General features: G+C 38.7%; 1 protein-coding gene across 5 annotated transcripts in view; it reads left to right on the top strand.

Annotated features, from left to right (window-relative positions):
• Positions 1 to 25,160, top strand: part of LOC121316789 (CSC1-like protein 2) — a 64,359-nt gene that overhangs the window by 407 nt on the left and 38,792 nt on the right. For 2 of the 5 annotated variants that reach the window (XM_041251991.1, XM_041251987.1), the window contains exon 2: positions 2,068 to 2,130. The exons of 1 other annotated variant lie outside the window; for it this stretch is intronic. In XM_041251991.1, the coding sequence (XP_041107925.1) occupies positions 2,114 to 2,130 (17 nt within the window). In that variant the 5' untranslated portion in view covers positions 2,068 to 2,113. Of the gene's footprint in view, positions 1 to 2,067; positions 2,131 to 2,579; positions 2,720 to 23,828; positions 24,072 to 25,160 lie in introns of those variants that run through there. 2 more of the 5 variants (XM_041251989.1, XM_041251990.1) reach the window with 2 other exon arrangements.

Raw genomic sequence — 25,160 nt, 5'->3', positions numbered from 1 at the left:
TAAGGCTTGAGGATTCGTTTTGACGGACAAAGGGTGCGCACAATGAGAGTATTTCCTAATTAAACTAGGCAAGTGCTCTGGAGACGACCCCTCCCCCCCATTCTTCTTTATATATAGTTTTGATGTATTTAGTAATGTTACTGCATTTTTGTTTTCGGTGTATCTATAATTAATTAGCATGCGTGTGATTGGGCTGGATACAGAGCAACTGGAATATCATGTTGTGCAGTGCCGATTGCAGAACCGGGATAAATGCGCAAGGGAATTCCATTACAAAGCAGGGCAAACCATTATACAGTCCGGGCGCGACTATATATATATCATATATATATATATTATATATATCATATATATTATATATATATATATATATATATATATATATAAACATACTGTATGGAGATTCTATCGTTTCAATGCTATCTGGTGATATTAGCACATGCAAGTACCTTTCGACGAAAAAGCGTTATAAAATTTTGTCAGGATTGCTACCGAATCTGCAGTCACTGAAAGAATGATATAGAAATAATACAACACTTAATATTCAGACACACACAAAGAAAAGCTGCTGATCATTGATAGGGGAATTGTGCATATATAATAAATGTAGTATATTGGTTTGCACACTGATCTGTATACTGCAGCAGCTACATAAATGTGTGTTTTTATTTACAGCACGTCATCACTGTGCCAGTCACTGGCACCAGAAAATGACCTTTCTTGCCTTGCATTATCTTGAATTCTTTTATTGCCGTTTTATATCCAACGACCCTTTGTTGATATGCAGGTTTCAATATTTTTAAGAATCTGTCAATTCATGCCCACTTTCTTTTGCCAAGTTCCTCTGGGTGTTGAAACAAAGGCACAGGCGCTCAAACACTTCAAGCTATGGTATAAACAGTATATCATACAGTATTTGATCTTTGTCATGCAGAATTCCATGTGTTTTTTTTTCTTCTGTTTTCCAGAACATGTAAAATGTGGTATTGTAACTTTCAACTTTGTCTTGTACTGACTCGGTTTCAACTTTGAGGTCGGGGAGAGAATCAAATTTTTACTTTTGTATTTATGGTGTGGTTCTCAAGATACAGCCAAAGCTTTTTTCAGAACTAAACAGCAAAAAGAAAGAAAACAGAACCACTACTATCCTATACCATAAGATAGCACCAGTAATTTGTGTACAAATTAAATTACCCCAGGAGAGCATGCAAGATCACAGTATGTCAGCAGGAGCTGTAATGTGCCCTGAAGATGATGATGGAAGAAATTAAATTCCGATCACTACCAAACAGTATAACAAAAGCATGCAAATATAAGCTGCTTTAGTCGTGCCTACACACATAGACCACTGTGATTTTGTCATTTTATGTGATTAGTTTGTTAACAGTGGAAATTCATTTGACAGCCCGAACCTTATAAAGGGTAATTAAAGACCAAATGTTAGTGTTGCCTCTTTATGCAGTTTATCCTCTGACAGATGAGGATGATGTCCTAGATGTGTCATTGTAAAGTGTGTTTCAATTGCTTTCCAAAAGAAAAGCATTAAGCCATTTACGAAGGAGTGAAGCAACCCTCTGTTGGTCCACATGAGATGGAAAACCCATTTATGTAACAAACAATGAAGGTAACAGAAGGTTGTCAGCAAGGATGGCTATAAGATTCCTTGGGGGTGTTTTTGCAATTCCAGTCTTCACTATGAGCATTAGTACCAGCTATGCTTGTCCTCTCTGTGGTTTGACCAGTTGCATTCAGAGCTTGTAGGCTGCAGCATTACAAATCGCCCACATTTATTTATATTTAGTAATTCTCATTTTATGTAAAAGGTTTACATATTTGTTTGTTTACCACAGTGAGAAGTAATTGTCTGCTAAGTTACACTGTGTAACATTGTTATTAAGCAAAATGTTAAGCAAGGTTTATTATTATTATTATTATTATTATTATTATTATTATTATTATTATTACTATGCTGCTGGTATTTTCTGTTTTGCCGACATTATTTTTAGTTTGACTTCATTTAGGGGACAGTGATTTGTTTTCTCACCACATTCACTTCCTGTGTTGCAGGTAAGAGGAAGCCTCGGTTTCCTGTGGACAGCTGCTGTATAAAGACATGGGTGTCTGGCTGAGGTAGCGTCTTATCACCTGTAACTCATGAAGTGAACTTAAAACAATGTGGAAGGAGCAGTTTGCTTCAACTGAGTGGAAACAAATGGAAAGGAAACCAATTAGATGGACAACAAAACTAAAAGAATGTGAATAGAAGGAGTATTCATTTAAAAGCCTTGGTCGTTTCCCCTGTAAATAGAAATGTAATATTGATCTATTCCCTCTCAAATAGTCATTAAGTGCATGTATTTTGATCACCCACGAAGTTCATCTCACTGTTTTGAGAATTTGTGCAGCATAGTGTTGTTAGAACTTTGATTGTTTGGTCAAATGTCAAACTTTTTAGATGCAAGTGTTTTGTTTACAGTATAGGTGATGAGGAAGCTATTAGTAACAAAACTGAACCACTTTCAGTATCGCTAGGAGTTCAAATGTCTTTAAAAAAGAGGGTGTTTGTGTTTTGTTCACAGCATCTACCCCACAGAGAATTAATAGGATACACTGGTGATATGAGAGAATTCACTTGCCATTTTTATGAGTTCCTGGCATGGGAAAAGGAAATGAATTTGCAGTGAGAATATTAATTCACGATTTCCTGTCCAGTTCTGAGGTATGTAGTTGATTAAGAAATCTTCTGGAAGAAATGTCATGTAAGAAGGGGTGTGAGTCAGGGCCTGGCACAGAAAACAGCATGGAGGGGTGCTGGTTGCAAGTTTAATTTCATCAAGGCTACAATGACCTTGTTGCTGCTTGCAGTCTATACTAATCTGGGACTGCAGCCTGGTGTGTTGTGGTACATTTGTTACAGTTCATTAAATCACCAGAAAAATCACTATCAGGACCAGGAGAATCAACTCTGTGCAAAAAACAAAAGATGCGTTTAATAAATATGCCTGGTTCTGTGGAACTGCTCCCAGTGGACAGCTCATATTGTGGAAGTAGGTCATACAGTGCAGTAGGGTAGACAATACCAGGGGTTTCCTGGAAGCACTGTCATATGAAAGAAGGCTTTAAGGAGAGCCAATGATGCTTTTATATAATTTTTATTCGCTGGCTGCCTTTTTAGTGTGATCTCTTCTTTTAAAGTTAATTCAGTATTTGCAAGTATTTCAAATACAGCGCTATGAATGAACTGCTGCATCTTGGTACCTGTGCTCTAGGTCACATGGTCATCTTGAAGCGAGACCACAATTAGTAACCGCGTCCCAAATAAAGCCAATAATCAAAAGATTTTCAGCAGTGGTGATGTTGCTAGGATAATAGGAGGTAAGGAAGTGGATTTGAAAGTCTTGCGTACTACCCCTTTAACATCTACCACAGGAGATCACAGTGGTGCAGTGCTTGTGCTTTTAGAGGTCTGCTTGTTTTTACTGTCTTAAATCATCATGGCATACTGAAGTGCTATTTATAAAAAAAGACATTTCACTGGCCGCTGTTTTTAGGGCAGGGTGCTACTGCATTCTCTGACCAAATGTTTACAAATCCAGCAAATTGAAGCTTAATAGATATATTTGAAACTTCTGCATTTTTTTTTTTTTTTTACCAACCTTTAACATATTCTTGTTCAATATGTTAGTTTCCATTTTGATTGGATAAGAACCAAAGAAGTACAATTTTGAGACCAGCCTGTATTTTTAAGTTAAACAGTAATAATGGTTTAACCTGGACTGTATGGAGGTGTTTTTGTGTAATTTTATTAATTTATGAATTGATATTATATACAAGTGGAAGTAAGATGAAAAATAAAGTGCAGTAACCTGTCTGTTTTAAGCATAGATTTTGATCACGTTGGCTAGATTTCTTAATTTACCTGATCAGAGATAACACGACTTGGTGGCAGGGAGGCACATTCCGCAGTAATGGGGTTACATGCAGACCGTTAGCAGTAGTGCAAGTGGTAAATTATGAGAATAACTATTGTAGCTGACTGCACTGCCCACGTTGCAGCTAGTGTAGGCTGGTTGCCAGGGAGACCGCAGCTGCAGCATCAGCGGGCGTCACTATGGGGCAAAAAAAGAACTGAATAGTCACATGTGTTCTGTGTTCCCTCCAATTAAAGGAAGCCTGGACTTCATCACGTATTTCAGTTTTTATTCATTTCATTTTTTGGTGCTTATTATTAGCTAGTTTGGAGTTTTATGAAAAGCGGTTGTTTTTCGGGGCTTTCGCTTTTTATATACTGTATGAAATTACAGTTTTTGGTTACTTTGCAAAATGCTTGGACATTTTTTTTTCTGTCACAGTATGCATAGTAACTCGACAGTACTTGCAGACTTCAGTTGTACCTTCTTCCCTTTGCTGTCTAACACATACTGTTCTGAGGTTTTTGTTTGTTTTGGGCATGTTTTTTACATTTCGCCACAATTTGCTATTCTGTTTTAAATTCCACGAGCGTTAATGAGAGAGAGAGCTTGAAGGCTAAGGCGCTCGTTCTGTCAAGAAACACTCTGCTTCTAATTGTAATCTTGTTTTAAATCTCGCAAGCATGTTACAATCCTCCAATAAAATTGTAGGAATTTGCTGCCACACTGTAGTTGGGGTGGGTCTAAAGTTTTCAGAACGAATTAATGCGAGATTCAAGTCAGGAAGGAGGGACATTGCCCAACTGCAGTGGGGAAGTTTTAATTTTGTTTTTGTAGGGTATTTTATTTGTTTATTTCACAGGGAAAGTGGTCAAGTCAATGTGAAGTGAGTAACCATATCCTGTGTTTTTCCGGTGTTTAGTGGATATACTTGGATTTCATTTTTTGTTTGTGTCGTGGGTTTTTTTATCGGTACATATGTTTAAGAATGTAATGGCTAACTGCTGCTGTAAGTGAAGATAGCGGATACAAACAATATTGACACTGGAGTGCTTCACATTACCCTTGAACTAAACAGCCGTGTTATTTTTTATTAAGTTAATCTTTTCGGTACTCTTAAGCACAGAATGTACGGTTATTAGGAGCTAGGCATATTATTGGAAGAAATTTGTTCTGCTAAATTAAAAATCCAAGTGTTGTATTTGTCTGGAGAACTGTTGTCTGAAAGGTTACCCATACTATGAAATTATAATTCTAACATTTGAGAAATAAAATGGCTTCTTTTCTATGAGAGTTACAATTCTAGGTTGTCATGACGTGGTCCAGTTTGTGATTAAGAGAGATTTTGTTTTTTTTAGCGCTGCTGTTGAAGTGCTTGGCACATTATTATTGCTCCCCCCTTTTTTTTTTGGTACTGACAATATGGTCAATGTTTTACTTCTAATACAGTAACAGAATGCTTTCCAAACACATGTGGGGTTGCAAGAAGATAATTCCTCAAAGCATACAATGTGCTGTCCTGTGTTTTTGTTGACATTTGACTCTGGGGGATCCTGTTACTGAAAATTACAAATTGCAGAGCAGGAGGCTTTCCAGAGGGTAGGCTGACACCCGATAGGACTGTCATCATCCTTGGCTAGCTGTCTTTTTTTTTTTTTTTAAAGAGCTGAAATGTTTGATCTGAAGTAGTCTGTGTAGATGGCTTTTGTTTGTTTGTTTGTTTGTTTTTTGTTTGTTTGTTTGTTTGTTTGTTTGTTTTAGCAGCAGCAGCATTCACAACCATCCTGGATTATATTAATTGGCAGCCTGTGCCAAACACGTGTTTGTTTCACCTCTCACCCGGATATTAATGGTGTTTGTTTGTTTCTACCTTGCCAAGTAAGGTCTGGTACAATAGATGGAAGTTTACTGAGGTCTTCGGAGTGGAAAGATGAAGGAAGTGGGATTAATGCCTGCAACATACTGTAGGTTCATTAGTAGACATTACTGTAAGAAGTCCTGTCCTTCAGTTGTTGTATTGAATTGTGCTTTTTCAGAATCTTTACATTTATTCAATGCATTCTTATTATCGTTATCGTGACAGGCTTGCAAACTTTTCCTTGTCGCTCAGGAACCAAATGGATCTTGCAGCCTTAGGGTACTGTATTCTGTCATTAAATATGAAAAAAAAAAGATATATACAATATTAGTGGCAGCTGGTGGTCCAAAAAAAAAGGCAGAGAGCTTGGGGTGGGGGGGGGGTGGGGTTCCATTAAGCTTCCAGCAGCAGAAGAATCTTATTATTGACTGACAGGTGCCTTTATCCAAGTCGACTTACAGGTGTTACAGGGCAGTACTGTACAGGGTTACAATGCAATATTACTATTTAAAAACAGTAAAGTTTGCAGTAAGTGCAAATAATACTACTAAAATACAATATGATGCAACAAGTTAGGATTACACCACGTTATATCTGCAATGACATGTTAGTAGTGCAATAGTGTAAGGATAGTGGATCAGCTGAGGCTCCAGTAACATGTTGCTGAGGTCAGGCAAGTCCTGTGCATAGTAGGAGTGGTAGATCAAGAGATCTACAAGTGCAGTCTGAACAGGTTTTACCCAATTCAGCTGTTAAACGCATTTTCACCACTAGCCAGCAGAGAAAAGAAAACAGTAGCCCATCATAGTTTATTGTCAGGACAGTCCCAATTTCCTAGCAAATGTCCCGCGTCCCGATGCATAGGAAGAAAGACCTGATATTTACAAATAGAAAAAATTAATTGATTCTGCACAGTAGAGTTGGTGAAAACCACACGCTGTGGTCTTCATGCTGCTGACACAACTGCTGATCACTAACTTACACAAAGGTAAGAACACTTCATTATTCACAGTCTATTTTTACTGTCACGATGGTCGTGTCGTGTTGAGTTGGGGGTGATGCGTCTATTATATGATAATGAGTGTTTTTTGTGTATGACTCCTCCCACGTGTATTTATTAGGAAAAGGAAGTAAATGAGATACGAGATTAATTGAGTGATGGAAGGTACTTGGTTTCAGTAGCGTGGGTTTGGAATTATGATATTTGTGGAGATGGTTGGGTGTGCAAATACTGCTTTTCAAAGGTCTCCCCTGGTCGGGTTCAGATCGGTTGTTAAATTTCGGCCCAAGAAGAGCTTTACTGTATAGGTGAAAAGAGAGTAAACAGGTTTGCCTGTGCTGGGGAAAATAAATAAATACTGCTGGGGAAGGGCTACAAAAATATAAATATGACTTCCAACAAACACTAACAGAGAGAAAAAAAAAACAAAACAAAACCAACAACTAGATTTGTTCCCAGAGAAAAAGTGGTATCATAATGTGGAACTTTGAAAATATATGATGATAAACGTTATGAATGACCTGTACAATTTTTATGGTTTTAAAACTTTTTAATCACCATCATGCAGCACAACATGTACAGAAGGCAGAAGAAAGGAGACTTTGGGGCTCAAACTTGCCCTTGGAATAGACACACACTTTAACTGTGAAGGCTATTACTATAAGTATTCAGACAAGCTTAATGGAGTGACAATCATGGCTTTAAAATCAGCGTGACATCTTAGAAGTAGAGGGGGAAAAAACATCTCAGTACTGGCGCTAAACAACATTAGATTATGTTAATGTGTGTAGTTGTTTTATGTTACTTTTTAGTGTAATTGTAAATCAGGGTTCCAAGTAGTTCCCTTTTACAATGTTTTTAGCACTATCTTGTAAAGGTGAGGGAAATGCAGCTTTTCTTGTGGTGAACTTAACACATTTATTAATAGATATTATTTGTTAATATTGTTTCACTTAATACCTGCCGTAACCACATGTAAATATCAACACCTACAATAATGCAGTGAGCCCAAACTGGTTTCTTCATTCTCCACATTAATCTGACATCACAGAGAGTTAATAATCGCCACAATCTAGTTATATTGACGATCAAACTTGTATATAGAGGAAACTCCATTCACAGCTGAGTTCTTAGTTACAACTAGCCACAAATATGAAAGGCTTCTCTAAAACGTAAACACTTCTGTAGTAGAAGTTATAAAGCACATTTCTGAGCCTGTTTCTCTGAGTGGAGACATCATTTATCCTGCTGTTGATGCCTATTTGTGGCTCAGAAGTTTCAATCTTGACTTTATCAATTAATTATACAGTCTGTGTGATCCATTAACTGCTTTAATCACACCTGCTTGCTAGTAATATTAAATTGTATTGAAATGCCCTTACAAGTGATACAAAGTATTAACATAATACTATTTACTGCAAATGCTTCATAATGCCAGCTATTGTTTAATATATTTACTTGCATGTAATTTGAGTTTCAAAATATTTGCTTAGTACAATTAAAATATATATATATATATATATATATATATATATATATATATATATATATATATATATATATATATATATAATGTTGTTGGAAAACATGGATCGAGAATTGATTAGCAGTTTGCTACGCATGTGGACTGGCAGAGCTATACTGGTGTTCTTTTCTGAAAAGAAACTAATATTGCAGATAGCAGACTGTTTGGTTCAAATTGCATGTACTGCTAACAATTGATAGAGACCTTGTGTCTACAAGTTTCTTGCCCAACATTGAATGCAAGCTAACGAGATAACAATGCTGTGGACTAGAAGGCAACAGGCTCTAAAGACTTCAGAGAGATTGAAAGAGATAATGCCACTAGGATCAGAGGGGGTCGCAAGAAGATAACAAAAGGCAGATGTGTAGACCTTTTGTCTCCAGGAGTGTGAAGAATGCACTGAGTGCAGAGGTTGTCACACACACACACACACACACACACACACACACACACACACACACACACACACACACACACACTCACTCACTCACACAATAAATTAAATTACCTTGACCATTGGTTAAGTGTCAGAGAAAGGGGAGGTGGACCATCTATACAGAAGGGTATTTAATGTCATGCAAACATTGTAATGATGAGTATTCTGTTTGTCCTGTACCTGGGACCAGACTCCCTGCATATTTCAATAAACCTGGCAAGTGATAAAAGAAAAGGACTCTGTGCATTTTCTTGAATCTACTTAATCACCATCTATTTTTTGTAAGTTACTTCTATATCTATCTATCTATATATATATATATATATATCTATATATATATATATATATATATATATATATATATATAATATATATATGTCATATGTAAATTGTGTTTGGTTAAGGTATACATTTTATATATGATAAAAAATTGCTATTATTATTTATATATATATATATATATATATATATATATATATATATATATATATATAATATATATATAATTTTATTTTTAAATTTTATTTGTTTATTGATTTATTTATTTTTCTTTTTAAATTTGGAATCGACAGTTATTTTTCTCGCAATTTGGAATGCCCAATTGTCAAACCCAGCTCACGCTGTACCCCCACACAAATCCACACTGTAAGCCCACCATGAAGCCACTACAGCATCAGAGGACCATACAGTTCTGAATTGCACACAGGCAGGCCTGCAGGTGTCCGGCCAGCCACAGGGGTCGCTTGTGTGCAATGAGCCAAGGACTCTTCAAGCCAACCTAAACCCTCCCTGCCTGGGCAGTACTTGGCCAATTGTGCGCTTCCCACAGGGAACTCCCAGTCTTGGGAGCTGTTGTTGTTGTTTATTTATTTATTAGCTGACACCCTTATCCTTGGCGACTAACAATTGTTACAAAATATCACATTGTAAAGTATCACGGTACAGAATATTGCATTACAGAGTATGATATTACAGATAAGACCAGTTGTAAAGTACAATAAAATCAGTAGCAAAAAATATCAAATTCTAATAAGAATGGTCAGAAAAAGAAAGAGTGACTTGCCTTTGTCTAGGCAACCTTCAGTAAATAACCACGTTGGGACACATGTAAATGTATTTATTTTTTTGCACGGAGAGTCCTGTCTCTGTGGTATAGGTTGAGTAAATTTACATTGTCCTCCAGCTCATCAGGACGTGAGCTAGGCCTCAAAAAAGGTAGTAACCAGATTGAGTATTAGATGAGTGTGCTGGAGGATTTATACTGGAAGCCTTTTTATAAGATAGGTTTAATGTCTTAGTCTAATCCAGCTAATTTTACAAGACCGGCTGTTACCCTGCTGAGGGTTACTACATGACTAGCTTGAAGACCAGTCTGTCCTCATTAAAAACTGTGTGGCTGCTTTGTTCTGTTCTTACTTGTTATGTTTGTTATACACCAAGACTTTAGATCGGTTACAAAATTAAAGAAATTCAAAAGCACACAGCAATTATAACCCTCCACTATATCACCATGGAAAGCTGGCAGAAGAAGATCACATCTTGTTAGAGAGTGACGTGTGACTTTGCGATTACCTCGTCTAATTCCTTCAGGGATGTTAGATAAGGAATCTTCAGAGTCATACCTTTTTTAGACTTCCTTTGTGAAACAGAAGTCATTTAGTGTTGTTTTGGGATGTTATATTTAGAAACAACTGCCAACTGAACACCTGCAATTGCTGCCTGCTTTATCACATCCTGCCACCCAAGCAAATGCAGGTTTTTTCCTCTAGCTTTCTTTGTTCAATGCATGTGTTTTTTTGTTTTGTTTTTATTTAAACAAATTTCCATTATTGATTTCAATAATCACAAGCCACACTTTTTTACAGCTTAAACGCCATTACGCACTGGAGTCGTTCCGTCAATTAGCATCCATCATCTGAAGAAGTCGTGCGTCAATCCATTGCACACTAGATGCGTTAATATCATACGTCAGAGTGGTGGTGTGCAATAGAGGCTTTGTAGTGAATATACCTAGTTTCAGTATTGTAATAAAAAATAAATGCAATTCTGTTGTACATAACTTTGAACACAGAAAAAAAAATGTAGTATAAACTTAATGATCAGAAAAAGCTGATGGAAGTTAAAAAGTTTGCTAATTGTTATGTTTCTACTAGGTCTACAATAATGTTACGCAATACATAATAAAAAAAAATATATTATATTACACAACAGAGTTGTCATAGCATCAGGAACCATATGAACAATATTTAATTTTTCAAACACTCGCTCCTGTAGTAAATATATCTAAAAGCTGGGAAGCTAGCAATGAGCTACCAAAAATACTTTACAAGAATGACCTTCTGCCACTCTCTGAGGATGGAGCCAGAAATTCCGTCACTTTCATGTAGTGCCCCTCTTTTCTGACTCTTAAGCCCTGACCGCTGTTGTCCTGTCACACTTCTTTCTCTGATTTGTGTCTCCAGGTTAGGCCATTGTTTCTTTACTTCCTCGACTACATTTGAAATAAAAAGTATATGCTTGTAATAACCTATACTGCACAGAATCCATGTGTTTATGTATGCTGTCAGTTCATAGTTTTATAATACATATTCATTCCCAAGTCCACAGGAATGTTTTTCTATATGTGTTTTTTTTTTTTTTTTTTTTTTAATGTCTTCGTAATCTTTGTTGGAGTTATCATAAAGTAATTTTTGCTTGGCGACACACACAGTTAGATTTTCCATTTTATTCGGGGAACTGCAAGAATCCACGTGTCTTCCTAGTTGTTTTTTTTTTTTTTGGTCAATGTCATTTTTAATGTGCATCAAATTGGATCAAGTCGATTCCAAAATTGATGCATCACTGTTGTGCAACAATTACGGACTCAGCGTGCAAGGTGCAATAGGGAATGCACATGATCGTTTTTTTGTTTGTTTAGGCGCACATTAAATTTGGATGCGTTATCGAATCCAGGGTACAATGACCTTTATTGTTGTCATTAGACACAATAATAAGACCACTAGCTATAAGCAGAAATTAAGCAATTATGTCAGTTACCAATGTCTGGGAGACTGCAATTGACACAGCGCTGGTGTATGTTCATGGAAGATCTTGAATTGTCAACTACACCTACAAGTGCCTGCTGTTTTATACAGTTTCTACACCCCTTGCTTGCAAAACTAGTTGCTAGCTTATCTCTTGTGTGCCAACAATGTTTTAACCAGACAACTCTTGCTTACACCAGGTCAGGTCAGTTCTGCTCATTTTATTGCCCCTTTGTCAGGCAAAAATAGCATTCAAACCCTGCCCACATAACAGCATGTGCGTCATAGTTTTGTTACTAATCTTTTTTTTTTTTACTGGGTAGCTGTTGAAACAAGTTTTACAATGAAAAGAACATGCCCCCATACAAACAAAAATGAGGCCAAAGGTCATCAAAAGTTTTTAGACGGGTTGTCCACAATGGGCGTGTGCAACACAAATGATCTTCTGCATACACATGACCCAACCCTGTAACCCTGTTCAACATTCCATGTGGCAGCTGTATCAACCTCAAAACCTCCCAGTTTTTGTCCACTTGAGCTGGAGTTACCCAGTTAAAAATATCCAAACAATAATAGGATGTCCCACTTTGCGAAACAAGGTATCCCACTGCAATAATTTTTAATATATGAACCGATACCCAATTTCTGTGGCATATGTGTGTAGACTGAACAGTACACCGTGACACTAAGGAAATAAAATAACGATGTTCAGTCTTCAAGCCTGGCTCATTTTTGGGCTTTGAGTAACTGCATTCTTCTACACAGACAGGACCTGCCTTTAGCCTACAGTTCCTGTAGACACATATTTCATGAAACGATCATTGAACCGCCTCTATTGTAAGCAATGTGTGTCGCTAACTATTTCAATAAACCTGACAGGTATAGAGGTCTAGATCATGCCCCCTCAACACGGCAGACCAGTAAACCATTCTCTGGGAATGGCATACGCTTTGGTGACTTTTTCCATATGTGATCCCAAAATGTTAAATTCTCTTTCTGTATCTAGTTAAATGTCAAACATGGGGTTTATTTTTTGTTTTTGTTGTTGTTGCACACAAGCGTGCATTACATGTGCGTGTCTGTGCACACGTGACCCTGGGCAAATTAATTTGCTGTTTATAAATAAACTTTCTGCCTGGGATGGTTTGTTGCTTGCTGAGCTGCAGGTGTCAGCTGATGTTCTATACAAGAGTTTTGTAAACAGAGATCTTGTGGAAAGACAGCGCAGTCACTCTGAGATATGAGACGCGTTACGGTACATCAAGATACCTTACCTTAAGATGATGAACCAGCCAAGGATATTATCCCTCTAGACTAGACTACTAATTTGAGAAATCAGGCTGCTGCTACTTCTACTCTGAATTGATATATTCATTACAGATTGAGTGACCCCTGAGTCTATATGTTAACTATTAAAGAGTTATTCATGTCACTATAGGGGAAGAACAATACAAGCTGAACACAATAAACTTAATTGAGAGTAATTCTTAAACCCAGGACTGGGTGTGTATTTCTAATCCTGGGACATGACTTCAAGCTTGTGGTGATGAAGTGTCATTCAGGTGGGAAAATACCAAGAAAAAGTAGTTTTGGTTTCAGGCCTGTTTTCCAGTTGTCTTCTCTCTTTCATTCTGTTTTTTTTAATGGTCTCTAGATATTGGTAGATCTTAAAGTTGTCCTAAAATGTATAAAACTAGATTTTTTGTAGACTTCATTTCACTGTTTTATTTTTTTCAGTCTAGTTAAGTTAGTAAGCAGATTAATTGTGTTAATTGTGTAGATCATTAAAATCTGCCTCTCTCACAGACTGTACCCCGAGTTGTTCTTGTTCTATGTTTTTTAATTTTTCATAAAGCAATACTGAATGGTTGTGTTTCATTCGGAGCCGATTAATGTAGACACACTATCATACCTACAGTACATTAAGCTCAAAGTTATCACAGTGGTTTACTATATCTTAGACACAAGGGACTCTAAAGAGTATTTTTTACTGTAGTGTAGTTAAACATGTTCATAGACGTTAAGGCTATGTTACAGTGGGGAGTGGGGAGGTGCTATAAGACACAACGGCGGAGGGAGGCTGTCTGGAACAGGTTTTTGCTTTCTGTGTTTACCTACCAAGAACCAGCATGTTTACTGTTAATACCAATGTTTTTAAAATTTAGTTAGTCTTGCTGTGTTTATGCAGAAGACCCTCGCAATACTGACCCTCTCAGAGTCACGTACCACTCCGCTCTCCTTCTCTCCTCGGCCTCCCGCCTGCTATCCAGCGCCTCTAACAGTACCGATAGTGTAGCGTGATCCATCCCTGAGCTGACACCACGTGTGGCAGAGTGGTTGCAGTGCTCAAGACAAGGACAAACAACAAAGTACTGGTGAAATGATGGTTTATTTATAATCCAAAGTCTGATGACAACAGTATAGAAATGGAGGGTTGGCAATACACAATGATGTGTATTGCATAGTTCAATAAACACAGGGTTCAGTTCCGAAATAATAAACACACACACAGACACAGTCACAAGTCCAGAGTGAGTGCTGTAGTGCTCGTGGTGAAATACAATTTACTCAAGCGCAGAGGTGAAGTGTTAACCGGTATTGTGCTGGCCTGTAGCGACAGCTGCAGATCGTGTTAGCCATCTAATAAATAACAAGCAGTACAATTAGACGATACAAACAAACAAAACACTCAAGGTTATTTTACACTTGTCCTTCAGCAGTTCTCTCTTAACCATTACAAAGGAACAGGTCACCTAGCCGTGTCCCCTTTTGTGCCGTCAGTCACACCCCCTTGGTTAGTGAGTGCAACCATTTCTCCTCCAATCCGCAGTTGCCACATCGATTTCCCGTCTGGAGCGATGACTTGGTATACCGTAGCTCCACCCCCTTTGTAGATGGCCGACATCCACCTAACCCTGGGAATGAATTATCTGACCATCCAGTCCAGGACGCTCTGTTCCCTTTATGCAGCAACCTCACAGGTTGGGAGGGAGATTTATAACCAAGATTAATTCTTTCTCTATCACAAGATCACAGTGGCCTTTCCCAATAAAGCACTGCTTTTAGATTACTGTGGGGATAAAAGCCCATCAGCATCAGTTCCATTTGTAATGTACCATAATCTTTTAAATATCGTGCAGTTATGAAGCTGAACATTGTACTGTAAAGGTAGTGCCATTTGTGTAACATTTATGAGCTTGTGGCCATAAATGAATGAATAACAGATTTGAGTTGTTGACATCTCAATTTGGAAAAAGCCCTAGAGTGTTATGGCTAATAATGATTTCCTCGCTGCCATCTGCACAATGACTGTGGAGGTCATTCAAGTGTTCTACCAGAAATACTTGAACTCTAAATACTGCATGTTTAAAAAAAAACTAATGTGCTTCATTAATCTGATGAGAAGAGGTGCTGGGTTTCAAAGCTGGCAGTATAAAACCGGTCCACTAAACTAGCTGTCAATCGTCATTGCTGTTCTTTTCTCCTCATATGGATTTATCAGCTTGCAGTAATATTAATATACAGCAATGGGATTGTGAGTTATTTGTTTTCCTGTACAGATAAACAGACTGGCTTCAAAAACCTCCTGATCCGCTGTATAATAGGACACAGGGAGTCACCAGGATGGGGCTGTGTTTCAAGACCTGACCAATATACTTCAGTCAGCACCTCATTATAAAAGAGCGACTTCAACATGATGAGAGTCAGTGTACTGTATCAATATCTCTGCCTCAATGGCATGACTCTGATCTCGACCTTGGCTTTGGATGTCCCGGCTCTGGGACTAGGTGTTTCAGACAGGTTATGTGCCCTTTCTCATGCGTCCTGCAGCTAACTTTGTTTTATTTTCAGTTCCCATTTTAGTTTGCATATTCTGATGGAATAAAATGTTTACATAGTTTACTTTTCTGGAAGACAGATGCATGAATTTAATGTAAACTGCTTACATTTACCCCAACTCAAGTTCTTGACTGTGACCTTGGCTTAAAGGCTTGTAGCCTTTACACTGACCTCAACCTCGAGGATCCTGGCCTTTATACTGACCACAGTTTGACCTGGAGTATCCTGGCCTCAGCCATAGACTACCACTGGGCTTTTGGCCTTGGCCTCAGGTACCTGGCTTGAGTACAACACGGATCTAAATGAAACTGCTGGACCTTCTAGGGGTCTAGGTAGCTGACATGAGCATGCATGCTTCAGTAGATAGTCTTGCGTTGCTTCGTGGTTTCTTGACCTTTTTACATCAGGAATTGCCTGCTGGGTCTCAGCGGCTTTTAATTTCAGTGCAGGTTCTTCTTTTGTTGTGTTGCAGAATAATTGCAGGCATCTGTGTTTTTAAGTAATGTCTGATAAAACTCCAGAGGTTGAATTTTCCTCTGTAAGCCGTAATTCACATGGCACTGCTGTTTATGCCCTTTTCGCACGGGCTTACTAGTTTGGGTGTGTGAGAAAGGCCTTGGGGGTGTGAGTGAAGCAACTGTCTGTCGGGTGATTCAGGTCTCAGCAATAGAAGACTGGACTTTTCTGCATTACAGTATGCTGCTGAAAGCAGGGCATGAAGTTAAGGTTAATTCAGGGGCACTAAGGCAGTTCTAGGGGGCAAAACATAAATCCAACCCAAGGGCACCAAGGTGATTTCAAACAACAAAAAAACAGAGAGCCTATTATGTTAATGACATTTTAATTCAAACAAACACAAATCAATGTTTTCTGAGTGACTCACACACTAATTATTACAAAAATAAAATGGTATAAAAAAATCTAATTGAAAAACAAACTTTCAGAATGGAAAAAATACAAAGGGGAATTTGACATAAAATAAATATTCAGGGTATTTTTTATAAACTGGGCCAGCTTGTTAACAACAGCTAAATATAGCACTTGCCTGTGTTATGCAGTTAAAGCTTTTTTAAAACCCTCTGCCATGTGTTTCATGATTTAAGGTAAACAAGTTCAACTGGATTTCATATAAAATGCCGTCCGCTGGTGAATCATGCGTTTTAATCAAGCATTTTGATTGGATTGTATTATTACACGGCACTGGTTCTAATTAGTGGAAGTCCTGAAATCCATGCGCACAGCCTTGTGGTACAACAGCACACATACGTGAAGTGAAGGGAAAGGTAAAGACAGATTTTCAGGCAAACTGGCTGGAGTTTAATAACGGGAGTGGTCAGATGAGCTGTTCGGTCTGCAGTGTGTCTGCGTAACCGCTGTAACCCGTACAAAAAAACCAGAAACTTCATCAGGCAATGGAGAGTGCCCTGGATTGCAGTGATGAACAGCTGGATGTACATAATGTGAGAGAATTTATATAGTTTCACAGTTCTTGAAGTTTACAGTTGCAAATAATTTACAGTTTTTTTTTTTTTTTTTTTTTTTTGTTCGTTGCTGGACAAAAGAAAGGTACCCCGAGAATTACCTATTGTGTGTGAATTTTTAGTGTTGGCGTTTTGGGGAGGAATAACACCAACCAGATAACAAAACAACAATGTTCATTGAAATATCTATATAAATTAGCAATTTATGTACACTGAAGACATGAAAGGCGTTATAATTTTAAAGTATTACAATTATAAGCATATAATTAGATCTAACATATGTGATCATAGACTGTGTGATTTATGTGTAATGTGGTATACGTTGTTTGTAGGTTGTTTTTTTTTTAAACTAAGCTTTAAATTAAAAAAGGACATTTAAATATAGGTCTACATTATTTGAAGGATATTGTTGTGCACCCATTTCTTAACTGAACATCAGGTAAATCCTAGAGCATTTCACTGCCACATTAGATAGCTCTTCTTCTTCCTTTCTTTTTAAATGTTTTGGAGTTGGCACTGAGAATCACAGATGGAAAAATCACAGTGACACAGCCAGTGAACACGTGTGTTTTTTTTGTTCTAACAGCGTCCCAGAAGACTGGAGTTACCCAACCTTCACACAGTCACTGTTTCAAAACAATGATTAAGAACAGTCATACAGCTAACATTTTTTTAATTTTTTTTTTATTAAGGAGCGTTTACTGTTATTTGAGGTGTATAAAGAGACGCTCAGCTTTATGAAAATGGGTGTGCAGTAACTTGTAAGACCCTGATTTCAGGTTTCTAGCCTGATTTCAAGTCTTGACAACTGTAAACATCTTAATGTGGAGCCAATGACTCAATGCTCACTGTGGGACTGGAGCTTCTGTTAGAATCAGTGGAATGCTCACTTTATTGTGACCAGATAAAAAAAACAGGATGCCAGGGCTGGGCAGAGCTTTAGTAGTGTATTGTAAACCACATTCAACTCCAACCCACTTTCAAACTTAAATATATACAGTACAGCAGGCCTGTTAATGTATCGCCAGTATTTAAACATTTTACCTTGAAGTCCATGAGCAGATTTCATTTTTCACAGTGAAACCTGGGTGGTAGCCAGTGGAACAGAGAAACATTTATAGGTGTGTTTACACTTGCTCAAATATTCTGGAACGAGCATCCAGGATGATGTGTTCCGGAAGATTTTGCTGCTGTAAACTAGGGGTGGGTATTGGAATATATTGCAATACTGTCGACAATATTGTGACATATTGCTATACATATTGGAATTTAATGCTGAATGATCCTGATGTTGATTTTTTGCTACTAAAATAAATCTACATATTTGAACTGTGCGTTTTGTCATTTTTATGTAATTTAAAGTATTAGAATGTAATATGACAAATTAAACTCTCATATGAAATACCCAGTAACTCATTTTTGTTGGATCCTGAAGTACATGCATGTGCTCCCAATTTGAAAACAGAAAAACAGTACTGGCTTGAAAGCTATTTAAAATTCTCTAAAAACATTGATTTTAAATGTAATTTTTTTATGATGAATAATATTTATTTTCATTTTGTATTAAACATGTTTTTCAAAAGTACATCTTATGACTGGCCATAAACATGGGTTTAAAGCTGCTTCTATATCAGTCATGTGATATATCAGGAGTAGGATGTGAAATACTATACAGGGCATCGCTGTGATTGAAGACGGGGAGGATGTGATATACTATACAGGGCATCGCTGTGATTGAAGACGGGGAGGATGTGATATACTATACAGGGCATCGCTGTGATTGAAGACGGGGAGGATGTGATATACTATACAGGGCATCGCTGTGATTGAAGACGGGGAGGATGTGATGTACTATACAGGGCATCACCGTGATTGAAGACAGGGGGAGGATGTGATATACTGTACAGGGCATCGCTGTGATTGAAGACAGGGGGAGGATGTGATGTACTATACAGGGCATCGCTGTGATTGAAGACAGGGGGAGGGTGTGATATACTATCCGGAGCTTCGCAGTGATTGAGGACAGGGGGAGGATGTGATATACTATACAGGGCATCGCTGTGATTGAAGACGGGAGGATGTGATATACTATACAGGGCATCGCTGTGATTGAAGACGGTAGGATGTGATATACTATACAGGGCATCACCGTGATTGAAGACAGGGGGAGGGTGCGATATACTATACAGGGCATCACTGTGATTGAAGACGGGGAGGATGTGATTGAAGATGGGGAGGATGTGATGTACTATACAGGGCATTGCTGTAATTGAAGACGGGGAGGATGTGATATACTATACAGGGCATCGCTGTGATTGAAGACGGGGAGGATGTGATGTACTATACAGGGCATTGCTGTGATTGAAGACAGGGGGAGGATGTGATACACTATACAGGGCATCGTGGTGATTGAAGACAGGGGGAGGATGTGATATACTATACAGGGCATCGCTGTGATTGAAGACAGGGGAGGATGTGATATACTATACAGGGCATCGCTGTGATTGAAGACGGGGAGGGTGTGATATACTATACAGGGCATCGCTGTGATTGAAGACTGGGAGGATGTGATATACTATACAGGGCATCGCTGTGATTGAAGACGGGGAGGGTGTGATATACTATACAGGGCATCGCTGTGATTGAAGACAGGGGGAGGATGTGATTGAAGACAGGGAGGATGTGATGTATTATACAGGACATCGCTGTAATTGAAGACGGGGAGGATGTGATGTACTATACAGGGCATCGCTGTAATTGAAGACGGGGAGGGTGTGATATACTATACAGGGCATCGCTGTGATTGAAGACAGGGGGAGGATGTGATTGAAGACGGGGGAGGATGTGATATACTATACAGGGCATCGCTGTGATTGAAGACGGGGAGGATGTGATGTACTATACAGGGCATCGCTGTGATTGAAGACAGGGGGAGGATGTGATATACTATACAGGGCATCGCTGTGATTGAAGACGGGGGAGGATGTGATATACTATACAGGGCATCGCTGTGATTGAAGACAGGGGGAGGATGTGATTGAAGACGGGGGAGGATGTAATGTACTATACAGGGCATCGCTGTAATTGAAGATGGGGAGGATGTGATATACTATACCGGGCATCGCTGTGATTGAAGACGGGGGGAGGATGTGATATACTATACAGGGCATCGCTGTGATTGAAGACAGGGGGAGGATGTGATGTACTATACAGGGCATCGCTGTGATTGAAGACGGGGAGGATGTGATATACTATACAGGGCATCGCTGTGATTGAAGACAGGGGGAGGATGTGATTGAAGACGGGGGAGGATGTAATGTACTATACAGGGCATCGCTGTAATTGAAGATGGGGAGGATGTGATATACTATACCGGGCATCGCTGTGATTGAAGACGGGGGGAGGATGTGATATACTATACAGGGCATCGCTGTGATTGAAGACAGGGGGAGGATGTGATATACTATACAGGGCATCGCTGTGATTGAAGACGGGGAGGATGTGATATACTATACAGGGCATCGCTGTGATTGAAGACAGGGGGAGGATGTGATATACTATACAGGGCATCGCTGTGATTGAAGACGGGGAGGATGTGATATACTATACAGGGCATCGCTGTGATTGAAGACGGGGAGGATGTGATATACTATACAGGGCATCGCTGTGATTGAAGACAGGGGGAGGATGTGATATACTATACAGGGCATCGCTGTGATTGAAGACAGGGGGAGGATGTGATATACTATACAGGGCATCGCTGTGATTGAAGACGGGGAGGATGTGATATACTATACAGGGCATCGCTGTGATTGAAGACAGGGGGAGGATGTTATGTACAATACAGGGCCTCACTGTGATTGAAGACCGGGGGAGGATGTGATATACAGGGCATCGCTGTGATTGAAGACAGGGGGAGGGTGTGATATACTATACAGGGCATCGCTGTGATTGAAGACGGGGAGGATGTGATGTACTATACAGGGCATCGATGTGATTGAAGACGGGGAGGATGTGATATACTATACAGGGCATCGCTGTGATTGAAGACAGGGGGAGGATGTGATGTACTATACAGGGCATCATGGTGATTGAAACTGCGCCGGAGATGATCTCATAATCGAAGGGAACAGAAAAAAAACATGCATGATTAAAAATAGTCAAAAAATAACCAAACCACCAATATTTACCTGCTAGATGCTTTCAAAACAAGCAGGAGAAAGTTGCCTAAAAGTCGCAGGTGAGACGCATTCATTACCATGAAATGCTACGTCAAGTTCAATGTACAAGTAAAATGTGAATTCATATAATTTGTTTTAGAAAAATCTATTTGAATTGACGGTCCAGTATTTTAAGACGTACTGTATGTAAGGTTGGTGGTACCGTCAGCTTTGCATAAACAACATAATGTTTGATGCTATACAGCATATCCTTTTTAGATTTTTTTTTTTTGTATAAATTAATTTTTTATCATTTTCTCCCCAATTTGGTAAGCCCAATTATTTTGTTTCAACCTGGCTCACCGCTGTCACCCCTGCGCTGACTGGAGAGACGAAGACAGACACGCGTCCTCTGAAACGTGTGCTGTCAGCCATGCGCTTCTTTTCACTCTGCAGGCCTGCAAGACAGCCACCTCAGAGCGACAGCATCAGAGGACCATGCAGATCCGGGCAGGCAGGCCCGCGGAATGCCTGCTAAATATTGCAGTATACCGGTACATCGGTATTATCTCGCACCCCTAGTGTAAACGCTACCAAAAGCGTTCCTGAATGCATCTACTTACCCTCTCAAAAGTTGGGGTTTGATTCCAACACAGCCTGAATATTTGCTAGTGTAACCACGCTGAGGACAAGTTCCGGAACAATTAGAGAAAATTCCCAGCAGGCATGGCACACAAGCCAACTACATGATCGCCTTCCCGTGATTAACTAGACATTAGCAATAAGTACTGTGATTAATATCCACTGCCTTATACATTACATGAACACAATAAAAGTAAAATAAGATTACATATACACTGCATTTTTCTACTCTGGTGCGTTATGAGCATCAACAATTTACTCAAAGTCACCACTGGTGTTTTTTACTGTTGTAACAACCTTGACTTGCATAAAGAAGGAAAACCATTGAGTGAAATAACTCGCATGACTTGATTTTCAAGGTGTGGTATCCGAAGCATAATCAACAAGTACAGAGAAACATCATCTGTAATTGAAAAACCCAGGACTGGAAGACCCAAAAAGCTGTCTATCAGATAACACACCTTGAAAGTCAAGTCATGCGAGCTATTTCACTCACTGTTTTTCTTTCTTTATGCAAGTCAAGGTTGTTGTAATAGTAGAAAACACTAGTGGAGGCTTTCAGTAAATTGTTGATGCTCATAGTGCGTCAGAGTAGAAAAATACAACAACAGTGTATGTTGCTTACCTTTCCAAAAGTTGCCTAATCGTCTTCATCAATGTCCACCGCAGGCAGTGGCATTGCTCGTCCTCTTCTTCTGAAAGAAGTACTCCTTACTGTTACATACAATTGTAAATGCACCCTTCCAGAACAGAATGTTTCAGAATCCTTTCAAAACTATTCCGGAATGCAAGTGTAACCTGATCTGTGGTGAAAGAATGCATCAGACAGCTAAATATTCTAATGCTTTATTTTTTATTTTTTATTTTTTTTACAAATTAGAGATTTGTACACAATGCATATTGAATCTTTTGTGTTTTAATCGAGCTGTATAAAAGACCTTTAGCCTTGTGAGTATCTTATTTACCTTATTCTGAAAGATGAGGGCCCTCAAGCAATCTATGTTGGCAGTATTCTTTACTGTTCTGTTAACCTGAACCAGACGGCAACAATTCCTATTACTTGTGCATGTTTCACTTGAAGCCCTTTTTGATGTGCAGAAGTTACAGTAGGGAATATTTTGTTTGGTGCAGTACAGCAAATTCTGCGGATTCCTTTTTGAGTGGCTTTTATAGTTATGCAGTTTCTCTGGTCTACAGGGTAGAAATTGTCAATCTGATTGCTTTTTTAAAGTGATGAGGTTTTCTAATAATCTGCATCTTATACTGTTACAGACCAGCCCCTGCCACCCTATTCCCTGAGGCAAGGGAATAGCCATGTCAGTTTTGTACGTTCTTAAGAAGGCAATTAAATGGAACATCAAAATGTATGCTGTATCTGCAGTTGTGCTTGATACTGAATGTACTGTAGTCTGCAACTGGTAAATTTAACGTGAAAGCTGCAGGGTGCCACAATTCAGTTCAGTCTTAAACAAGTAGTTGTTTTACATCAGAAGCCAGAAAGCTTTGCGTTTCCTAAAGGTAATTTCTGCTGCAGACACACACAGAATTCATCCATTCAATTCCTCTCCTTGTGAACCACGCAGGCATGCTTTCACATGTCTACCACAAGTTCGTCTGTAGTTCAGAAAAAAAAGGGATCCTCTTTTATAATGTGTTCTGGAAGGAAACTTTAGGTAAAAGATTTCACATCATATTGCTAATCCCTCCATTAAAACTAACCTGCACCTGCTCCTCCGTCTGTATGATACTGCCAGAGTCCTGACTGCCCTTGCTGATTTGTTCAGAGCAGTCGACAGGCCTCCTCAGATGATCTCACCCCATGCTGGATGGAATATAAATGTGTCACTTCTTTGTGGAGAGAGCGGTACAGAATATAAATGTGTCACTCCTTTGTGTAGAGAGCGGCACAGAATATGCCCTTCACGAGAATGGTAGATTGGTTATTATATAATTTGCCCTCACAAGACCTGCAGCAGGACTTTCATCAAGTTAATTAATCAAAAGGCATATCATTTAGCAGTTTGAGGGAACACTGAACTGCACACACTGCTTAATACTAAATGAATATCCTGTTGCAGTCGTAATTGGGGACAAACAGACTCACAATGAGTAGGAGCTGACTGCAAGTTGGGTGGCGGTGTTCATTTCTCTAAGCTGGCTATTGAAGGAATATGGTCTTTTCATCAGTGACTGTGGTAGGCATATATTACAGTATATTTTGCATCGTATTAGAAAATGTGTAGATTTTGTTAAACTTCAGAGGGATATAACTTTAGCTCATTGTTGTTTTTCTTTTGCTGCTTGTGTGTATTTTTGTTGTTCTTGGTGTAGTTGATGTTCAGTTCTGCCAACGATGCTGCCAAGTACTTTGTAGTAACTTTCAACAGTTGAACCACTGCAAATATCGGTGCATGGGAAGGCTTTACATATGTCAGTTACTTGCACTGCATGGTGAAAGACAGCATCAGTCTTTAATCTCTTTGTTCTGGAAAGTGACTGCTTGCCTCTTGCACATGTGATCCACTGCTGTAGGTGATTGAAATACCTATTGCATAATAATGTTCTGTTTACACATGGTTGCCATGTGAGCACTAAACGGTTACCGGTATTTCCTGTCTTGTGATGCATGTAGCCGAGTCCCAGTTAAGGGTGTGGAGCGCATTTGTTAAAGCACAAGATATTGTTATTATTAGTATTATTATTATTTGTATTGTTATTAGTATTATTATTAATGTTTTTAGATTTAGTTTGGTGTGGGTAGGGGATCTAATAAAAAAGACCCAAACATTTTGACTCGATGGAAAGCATTAGACTGTATAAAGTCTGTAACAGGCTGAAATCAATGGGAAGCTGAAAACTTAACTGTTTTGATGAGGTATCTGTATACTGTATCATGTGACTTTTGTGTCACATTGGATTATATAGGATAAAGTAAATACTACTCCATTTTGACTTAATTCTCACTCACTCACTTACTCTTCTGTGCTTGCTTTTCATCAGGAGTGAATATTGCAGAAGCAAAAAGTGAACTTCTGTCTATCATGGAATACCTTATGTGTTACCTTTGATTGTATTTTTGCTGCCAAGCATTTTCCGTGGCCCTTTTATCAATGTGAAATGTGGTGTATGTGTCATGCCTCAGGATTGTTTGTGTTGTTATGTAGTGTTGTATTGTGCATTATTGCTATTCATGCTTGTGTAAAAGTCTGTTTTGCACAAACTGAACTACTGTAGTTAAAGGGTAATGCATTCAGCATTATCATTTGTTTGCTTCAAATGCACAA

The sequence above is a fragment of the Polyodon spathula genome, chromosome 6 (genome assembly GCF_017654505.1).
Source record: "Polyodon spathula isolate WHYD16114869_AA chromosome 6, ASM1765450v1, whole genome shotgun sequence".
Taxonomy (NCBI): Eukaryota; Metazoa; Chordata; class Actinopteri; order Acipenseriformes; family Polyodontidae; genus Polyodon; species Polyodon spathula.
This window is presented reverse-complemented; position numbering and strand designations above follow the sequence as displayed.